The following is a 9,342-nucleotide window of genomic DNA, read 5'->3' as shown; positions in this document are numbered from 1 at the left end:
GTTTAGCATAGTGTATAACCATGTCCCTTTCTATTTCGATGGGAGGGAGGAAGTTACAATTTAAAAAAATATTTTTTAAGGGATCACTAAAGAAATTGTAGGGTGGGGGCATTTCTGTCATAAAAAATATGAGTTATTGAGTATTTAAAAAAAAAAAAAAGGTGACTCTTTTATGTAATTAAACCCTCAAGGTTTGAAGATGGAGGTAGGGTATCAAGCGTTTTTGGTAAGAATAATGATTTTCTGGTGCCCCCCTATGATACACATGTTGGTTGTGACATGTGCTGGAAACATAGATTCTTTTCTCGGGATACAGAATTGCACATATTTATAGGGATGTATAGCAGTGTATCCCGAGGGAAAATCTATGGTTCTAACCCATGCCACGTCAAGGGACGTGTATCAGCTGAGGGTACTTTTGGTCATTTCATATTAGCATCTGATAGCCAATGGGCTAAGCAAGACCCAAATTGGACTAAAAATAAATTGTGGAAAGAATTCCATTGCCGGGATTTGAACCCGGGTCGTCTGGGTGAAAGCCAGATATCCTAACCGGACTAGACGACAATGGATGTTGATGGAAATATTTATAAATATAGAATTATTCATGTACCATCTAACGATTCTGTAATAAAATGTTGTACTTTTAAGTATGAGCCCCTCTACATGTCCCAAAACAATTTACCCGGTTTTAATTAATTTAAATCTTCTAGCAGCCATTTTGAGGAGGAGAGATTGAACCCATATGATATGATGCACCTTCAGTGGACCCAAATTGTATGTCGCCATAGGGGGATCAAAGCTATGTGGGTAACTTGAGTAACTAAGGCCAATGTCAAAGCTCACATCCGAGAGCTCTCAATTGGTTGCGGTCAGATTTGCTTAAATCTTCTATGGTGTCTCCCAGTTATTCCTCTTCTCATCCCATGTATGCCTTAGGCTTTCTGGTTCTAAATTAAATTTAACCATATTAGCTGATAAAACAATAAACTCCATCTACAAAAGGGAAACTTACATAAAAAAAGTCTTGGTTCTCAAGTTCACACAATACAAAATCATTTGGTGAAAACAAATCGATCGATTTGATTGTTTTCTCAGTTACTTTTGAGCATGGTATTTTCATAAATAATTTTATCAATGGTGTAATGTTTGATCAAGTTTCGATAGACATGGAAAAGGAGTTTTAAAATTATCTTAAATTTTGATTTTTGAAAAACCTTTTGTGTTTTCTTTATAGATTATAATCAATGTGATCATGAGATGATCATATATATCTTTTGGGTGGGCTAGAATGACCATTGGATTGTCGACCAATCACAATTCAATTTCTTCTAGAATTCATTTTTATTTACGACTCATAATTTGTATAAATCATCTTGATTCTTATTAAATTAATTTTAAAAGTTTATTTTTGGATTAATTTTCTAGAAAATAAGAATTTTTGTTCTTTAATTTTAATTTGATTAAATAATCAATGAATTAAAATTTTCAGATTTTTCTTATTTAATTATTTGGTATTTTGATTAGAATTATCTTTTCAGTCCAAAATCAAGAAGTTAATGAATCCCTACATGTTGGTTTATACATACTTTGGTTGAATAATAAACAATGTAATAGATGAATGATTATGGGATTAGTATTATGGGAAATATTTTCTAAAGGACTTTTCTAGACTCAAACCACGGTTGAGGCTCTCCATCAACATGACTGTTAGGTTATGAGAAAAACATAGATTTCCTCGAGATCAATTTCAATCTTCGAGGGATTAATACCCATTTCCCTAGGGATACATTTTTCTTAGGAATGATCCCTACCATCTCAACAGTCATGTTGATGGAGATTGTTAGTGAGGCTAGCATTATCCTTTTCTAAAGCAAAGATTCATATGATGATCAATAGTTTTGGTTGAATTGAATGTTTTAAATTTTAAAAATTTATCAAATTATTATCGAAGTTTTCAAAAACACCCAAAGTATTACATGTCTTGACAAAACTATCACATTCTGTTGACAAATCGTTCTCTAAGTATCAACACCATCTCATAGCTTTCAACACTTTTAGAATAAACAAAATGCCTGCAATTATTTGAATTTTTTTCCTATTTATTTAATGGATTGTAAAGGACAAGTAGGTATTTGATTTTTCAATTTGGACAAATATCCATTCAAATAAAATTTCTTAAAATCAAGGGATTGAAATCATGCAAGAATGATGAAACATTTTTAAAATATAAGTCCACGTGGCTTCATAGGGTTAGAGCTAGATATGTCGGGGAGATACAATTGATCCTCTAATGCTCCTCAAAATGAATCATGGTCGTGAAGGGGAATTACCAAAGCAAAAGAAGAAGTTATGATCATTTTTGGTAGTTAAGTTCATAGTTTTCATTGGAGGGATCCACGGATTGAAGAGAGATCCATTGTGTTTCAATATGGTAGTATGGTTATCACTATGTGAAAAAGGCCCATATTTGACGGTCTTAGCCCGTCAAATTTTGAGAAATTTGACGGACCCTCCCGTCAAATATGCCTATCAAATATTCTCTTGTAGAATTTTTTTTTTGACGGCCCTGGACTATCAAATTATTGGAAAATGGACTTCAAAAAAAACAAAAAAAAATCCATAGAGTATGACCGTCAAATTTGGAGGTTTAACAAACAATAGCACGGTCCTCTAATTCACCAATCACAATGAACGAAATAATAAATAAAAAAATCAGAAAAAGAAAAAACAAAAAAAAAAATCATAAAACAAGCTCCAAATTAAATTAAATAACCCAAAATTAATATACATGTAAACCTCTTTGTTAAGATCGAAAATTCTGTCGAAGCTACAAATAACTAACAATAATTAAACTAAATAAGACCAAATAATATTGAAATTACTGGATCGGCAACATCTTTGGTGGAGGTCGGTGTTGTTATCGTTGTAAATTGGGGAATGAACCCTTGTGCTTCACGTGCCGCTTTTTCCTTAGCCTTTTTCGCCCTTTCCAGCACATCCTCCTGCATGCAGCATTTCATTAATCATTTTCCCTATATTGCATCCATCGATAAGTAAAAACCATTCAAAGGGGAATCTGAAGACTAGACTGTATAAGAACAAAGCCTTCAATGCCAAATTAGTAGACTAACATTCAAACATATGCCTTAAATAGGAGTGTCCCTATGATTTATTTGACTCACTATTAACTCAAATTCTAACATAAAAGCACAAAACATAAAAATAAAAATACAACAAACAAAGATATATTTATACAAAATATCGAAAACCTCCCTGATCCATTGGAAGAAAGGATCAAAGTCTCTGGGAATCTAAGAAAGAAAAATCATGAATCTACCAAGTTAGTGGGACATAAGATGGTATTGTAAAGGATAAACTTTGCAATCTTAATAATGAGGCAAGGCATGACGATTTGATTCTAGAAGACAAACTAAGATATCTGAAACTGTTACATACAAAGTGTTAGAAGTCAGAGTTTATACCCATATTCATCAAAATATCCACCCCGGCCTTCAGTTCCGAAATCCTCCCTGAGCACAATCTACAAGAAACACAATTAGTGTTAAAGCGAGTTGTTTTGAAGTGATTAGTAGTATTCAAGCAAAACAAGAATACTCTCATAATACTGTGTCAAATTTGAAGAGAAACGTCACAGATTTTCTTTTCTATTGTGTGAGCTGGAGTTGGCCCAAGAGCGCAATGTTACAACACTATCGATTATGACAACTAAGATAACAACCTATATATTAGAAAAGGGGCAAAGAATTTCTTAGGTGATCTTGGGAGGAATAGAAAAATCAAAATACCCATTATTAATGATAACTTACGTCCACCGATCTAGATTACGTTGAGTGGAGACAACCAAGAGATCATTGAGAGAGAGAGAGTAAATTATAAAAACCAACAAAAGAGAGTTTCAAAGAAATCCTCACCTGGACGTTATCGATGTTATCGCGATTCCAAAAGGGCAAAAAGAAGCGATTTGCGAAACGAAGCACCAACTGCCAATTCAAGTGGATGTAGGAGATGAAGATAAGTATGAAATAGGAATACGTGAGATAAACAAAATTGAAGCCCTGAAACCACCTTACCAGGTTCTGTACCAATTCATTTCCAAGATAGTGATCAATACGATAAAGCTGTTTTTCATCAAATAACTCCCCAAGCTAGGTACTGAGTTCCTCCGCAGAATCCAAATCCTTGCCAAAAGGCTTCTCAACAACAATCCGAGTCCATCCACTAAGATCAGCTGTAAAGGGAAACATACATATTCATAAGGATCTTCATTGAGATCAGATATAGGGAAACTCAGAAAGGAAAGATTCAGTCTGTATTGTATACCGGACAATCATGGTTTCTACCATGAAATGATCTGGACTGACCAAAAATACCTAAATTCAATAGGATCTTTGATTTGTCCGCAAAAAAAAAATGCAAATGATTAAGTCAGAAAAAAAAAAAAAAAAGCCATAAATAAACCACAAAAGGAAGAAAATAAGAGGATAAACATTACTATTTTTTTAAAAACCCAGACCGTGGTATCAACAGACGTTAACCAAGTTGGCACCTTCGGAATAAACTATGCACGTAAGCAACTTATGAAATTTGATATTTTGAAGTGCTGATGTTTCACTAGTATTAAACCCAATTTCAAATACATACAATATGCAATGTTGCGTTCCAATATTATGTATGTACAGAACAATATATAGCTCTCTAACCATACCTCCTTAAATTGGAGCATGAATATAAAGACAAATACTTTTCCAACACATAATGACTTAATCCAGTCTGCCCTTGAGAAGTGAAAATTGAATTTCACTTTAATGTGCTCAGATTCTCTGAACACAGGAGTGGTATAAAATTATAAACATGATTTTATTCAGGTTGGAGACTTTACCTGTAATGAGTTCAGAATCCAGTATTTGGTAGAACAAGTAGCACTGTAAGTCTGCACAATCAATCAGAATTAATATTATTAAAAATAAAAACCTGAGATGTTGGTCAGAAACATTAGATCCAAGATTCAATCATCAAATCTTGGACCATTCACCAATGACTCACCTTAACTATCTGCACTACAAGGAAGGCCACCCACACAAACATAAGCAACCCAAACAGAAGAAAACTTGGTGAGCTGTTGTCCGTTACTTTCTTAGTTTCCAACTTGGCTTTGACGAAGGAGTTACCGTTACCGTCAACGTCAAGATCAAGATGGTAGGTGAGGAAATGGTCGTGGTTTACTCCAATAGTGTAGTCCGCCAAGAGTGTACCATAGACATCTTCTTTTATCTGGTCTGTGTGGGTGTACGGTACGCCCTTTACTTCTAGTATACCTGTTAGTCCTACCTGAAAGAGGGTAATATGGTAATTTAGGACCTGCTTATGACTTGTGAGGGAGACAATAGTGAGACACTCTTTATTGGCACCAAAAGTTCCACCGAAAAAAAAGTACAAAAAAAAAAGAGGAATAATTTGTAGCATACCACAACTTTGATTGAACCACTAGGCTTGAACTCCCAATCAATAATATAGTCATAGTTGCCCACAGTTGAAACCATCCTCACTACTAAACTCACATCAGGTCTAACTTCCCTTATCTGCAAAACCAAACAATTCTCATATATCTTCATCCAAGTTAAAAACCACATGGGAAGACCACTTATACCTATAAGAAAACCACTTACCACTTCACCTGGTATTCCAGTTTCCGTGTGCCGCCACATGACATCTCCGGGATACCGTTCAAATATGCAGAAAACGTTGGAAATCTTAACTGGCTGCCCATCCGGCCAGGCATAGTACCCGTCCATAAACACTGTGTTGGCCGGGCAATCAGTTAAAGGTTCCAATGAAAACGCACATAGACCAAAACCATATTCGCCTGAATTGAAGAAGGTCTTGTAATACCATTCCTCAGTTGGATCCATGTATGGTACAAACATTTCTGATATGTATCCTTTGTATAATACAGGAGGAATTTTTCCTTTTCGAAATCATAAATTGATGCTAGAGATATGATTGAACCTGCTTGAGTGTCAAAGCTTAGGTGGAACTCCCAGTTGGCCCACCTGATCGATCGAAGTAACAAATAGCCATTAAATATGCTCAAACTATAATAAAGTAATCGAATTAATGATGCACAATAATATAGGTTAGTGAATCCCAAGAGATTGGCTCAATGGCAATTTTGGACTGATAAGCAATTAATGCCTGTAAGTTATGAGTTTACTTTAAAATTCAGGCAAGAATCATGGAGTACAGACCATTTCCTCACCTACCATCTGGATCGTTTCGAGGTAAAGTATGGTGCGGTGGCACCAAGGAACACAGTTATAATTACTATCAATGAAAACAAACAGAAGAAAAGTTGAAAGCAGGAACCAAATGGCAGTAGTAAGGTAACTAATCTAAACTTGACCGAGGACCGATCATCTAAATTCTGTCAATGGCAGTAAAACAGCAGGGAGAGAGAGCTTGAGGAAAGCAAACCCACATCCATACTTCGACCCTATTATGATAACAACAATAATAACACCACTACGGAAGTAAAAGGAAGGATACTAGAAATCCTGACTAAATATATCAAAACACCAGATTTAAGCATGCATCATCATCTTTCTTCCAGTTTATGAGTAGTAGAGCAGAGGATCCAAGGTCGGCCTGATTCACTGCAACAAAGGTTGGACAGGAAAATAATTAAGAGTCCAATCAAGTTAAGAGTTGAATGGAAAAATGCACGACTCACCTCAGCATCTTCGCCTCCACCAGCTCTGGCAGAATTGCCAATCTTCTGGGCGTCTTCTGTTTGGGATAATAAGCATTAGATAAATAAGTTGAGCACACAATTGGAAAGGAGACAACATAGTAATCAACAAGCATAAGCATTCAGAGCAAATGTACCAGATTGCAAGGCAAATCACATAAGTGGACAAGTGAAAGAAACAACTCAAAGAAGAAACTAAAGGGCATTGGCTTAGTACTAGATGATGGCATCACAGACCCACTACTCGGGCATTGGATGGTGTGCTGATTTTTGGGTTCCACAACAGAACAGCAACATATCAATTTGACATAATGTGAAGGTCCAGAGTTGAAGGAAGTGGACTCCTGCAGATGATTGACAGGTGTAAAATGGGGATTTGCTGAAGATGGGAACTGTTGATGGCTTGACATAGTATCTGTATAACGAGGATCAGCAACATGTTGATACTGATCATGATAAATGTGACTGTGCTCTTCGGGTCTGCCAATATGTGTAAATTGTGATTGCGGATGCTGATTTTCCATGGCAACTTTAGCTGATGCCCATGCTCTGGCTCTGGCAGCCCAATCTTCCTCATTGTTATTGGGAATTTTTTCTGTCATTACACAGATTATGAAAACATCACCAACAAGAAATCCTTGTCCCAAATATAGGGTCAGCTACACAGATCACGAAAAACAAACCAAAATGGCAAATATGTGCATCTAAACACAAATCGTCAGGTCTAGACCAGCCCCCTAAACAATGGTTTATGTATTGTTAACCAAAAAGACTTCTATAAAGATTATATTTCATTCGTCAGGAGCCAACAGCTAACTAAAGAGCATTAATTACTGGCACACATGCATCAAGCCATGCAACAGACTAGGCAAAACAAGTTTCAATGGTGAGTTGATATTTGCATTCTCACCCAAACAAATATATGAGCAGGTTTTATGATGAGCTGACATCAGCATTGGTTTCCTTTTTATTGAAAGATGTGACCTCACACTTATTTTAAAAAATTCTGTAACTTTTTTTTCAGGTGGGGGAGTTAGGTCCTGGGGTAAGTCCCCAAGGAAGAAAGTCAAATAAGTATAACTGGAATTGTGCCTCCAAGAAATCTTTGGGCCGAAAATAATGACAAGAAATCTTGGTGATATATAATTCATAAACATAACATTCATATTTTCATGTGTAGAAGAACCATAACTGTTGGTACACAATAGTTGTGCATCTACTACAAAGATAGGAACTTGGAAACTCATTTAAGAATGATGAAAATCAAGGATAGATAATATCTACAAGTAAACAAGGCATGGAGAGGGTTAAACAGATAACATATTATTTAAAGATGAGCAACACATGGTAAGCACTAAGTTGCAGAGCACAACGAACCTGGATGTTCCCAACCTTGGTGATGAGCCCAATTTGAATTTCCCAATGTCTACAAGCATTTATAAATAAAATAGATTAGTTGACCAGCAAACAAGTAACGAAAATAACTATTTCCATATCACATTGTAAGGCAATGGAAACTGTCACTGAATGATGTTTGATCTAAATAATGCTGAAGTTCAGAATGTCAAATTGTTTTCTAATTTACAATAATAAACAAAAAAATCATAACTTTATTGATGATAAACCATTAAGGCTGAGAAGGAATGTAGCCATTAAGGCTATTACCACTCAAGTTGAGAAAAACCAAACTCGTGAGGTTTTGATAGAGGTGTAACCTTCATTGTAATTCAATTTTCAGATTTATAAACAGAAATTAGAACTTTTGCTTGATTCTCTTCTCAATCCTAGTTTTCAAAAGAAAACTTTTGGATTTATCTCTCATTTTCTCACTGATTTGAGATCATATTATTATCATTGGGAACTGAGGTACATTTTTCGTACTTCCTTTCATCCTCAAACTGATGGCCAAACAGAAGTGGCCAACCGGAGCCTTGGAAATTTGTTGAGATGTCTAATTGGTGAAAATCCTAAGGACTGGGATAGAGTTCTTCATTTTGCTGAGTTTGCTTGCAACTCTTCTCTCAATCGAACTATCAATACTTCTCCTTTCTTAGTGATTTTTGGCTCTAACACTTCTAGTGTTACGGATTTGGCTCATTTGCCAATTTCGAAGAAGATATACAACAAGGCAGAGTTTATGACTACATCTATGAAGATTGTTCATGCTCAAGTGAGGGCCAAAATTGAGGAGTCTATAACTCCAGATACAAGGCAGCTGCTGATGTGCATAAACATGAACTTATTTTCAACGAAGGAGATCTTGTATGGGTGATAGTATTTTGTTTGAGTTTGTTAGTTGTTAGTCTATAAATAAAGGTGCAACCTTCATTGTAATGGGTGCTCCCTATTGTAGGTTAATAATGCAACATTGTTAAAAGAAATCAAGGAGATAAACCAGCAGCTAATCCCTCCACGATTCTTGTTTTAAATTTAACCCCCTCCAGTTTCATTGACCAACAATGCATCATCTACAAAGAAAGCATAAGGGACCTCCCCATAAATGTAAGTAGTTAATTGACTCATAAGTAGTGCAAAATGGTATGAAATTGGGACTGAACTCTAATGCAAACCTA

The 9,342-nt window shown here is 35.6% G+C and overlaps 1 protein-coding gene and 1 non-coding gene across 4 annotated transcripts; both read right to left on the bottom strand.

The window, feature by feature from the left end:
* Positions 1-498: 498 nt before the first annotated feature.
* On the bottom strand, positions 499-572 carry TRNAE-UUC (transfer RNA glutamic acid (anticodon UUC)). Its single transcript has one exon. It is a non-coding gene; the product is annotated as a tRNA-Glu (tRNA).
* Positions 573-2,746: 2,174 nt separating this feature from the next.
* LOC147381627 (primary amine oxidase 2-like) lies at positions 2,747-7,149 on the bottom strand. 3 transcript variants are annotated; one of them, XM_086430150.1, is made up of 11 exons: positions 7,007-7,149; positions 6,752-6,807; positions 5,691-6,674; positions 5,490-5,603; positions 5,068-5,352; positions 4,904-4,954; positions 4,345-4,410; positions 4,095-4,252; positions 3,936-4,004; positions 3,486-3,544; positions 2,747-3,005 (listed from the first exon to the last, which is right to left on the bottom strand). In XM_086430150.1, the coding sequence occupies exons 3-11, from the start codon at positions 5,946-5,948 to the stop codon at positions 2,974-2,976; spliced, it is 1,092 nt and encodes a 363-aa protein (XP_086286276.1). In that variant the 5' UTR covers positions 5,949-6,674; positions 6,752-6,807; positions 7,007-7,149; the 3' UTR covers positions 2,747-2,973. The 3 variants fall into 3 exon arrangements, with proteins under 3 accessions (XP_086286276.1, XP_086286275.1, XP_086286277.1); XM_086430149.1 differs by having other exon boundaries at positions 6,752-7,050; XM_086430151.1 differs by lacking the exon at positions 4,345-4,410 and having other exon boundaries at positions 6,752-7,050.
* Positions 7,150-9,342: the final 2,193 nt, after the last annotated feature.

The sequence above is a fragment of the Akebia trifoliata genome, unplaced genomic scaffold (assembly GCF_017979445.1).
Source record: "Akebia trifoliata isolate Shusen 1 unplaced genomic scaffold, ASM1797944v1 Contig00325_ERROPOS1006677, whole genome shotgun sequence".
Taxonomy (NCBI): Eukaryota; Viridiplantae; Streptophyta; class Magnoliopsida; order Ranunculales; family Lardizabalaceae; genus Akebia; species Akebia trifoliata.
The sequence above is the reverse complement of the archived record's forward strand: the minus strand, read 5'-3'. Positions and strand labels throughout refer to the sequence as shown.

What these genes read in the sequence shown, in the direction of transcription:
- LOC147381627 (XM_086430150.1), bottom strand. Translation starts at nt 5,948, where the DNA reads ATGTTTGTACCATACATGGATCCAACTGAGGAATGGTATTACAAGACC. An exon ending in GTAGAAACCATGATTGTCCG is followed by an intron (nt 4,253 to 4,344) that starts GTATACAATACA and finishes TTCCCTTTACAG; the next exon opens with CTGATCTTAGTGGATGGACT. An exon ending in GGATATTTTGATGAATATGG is followed by an intron (nt 3,006 to 3,485) that starts GTATAAACTCTG and finishes TGCTGCATGCAG; the next exon opens with GAGGATGTGCTGGAAAGGGC.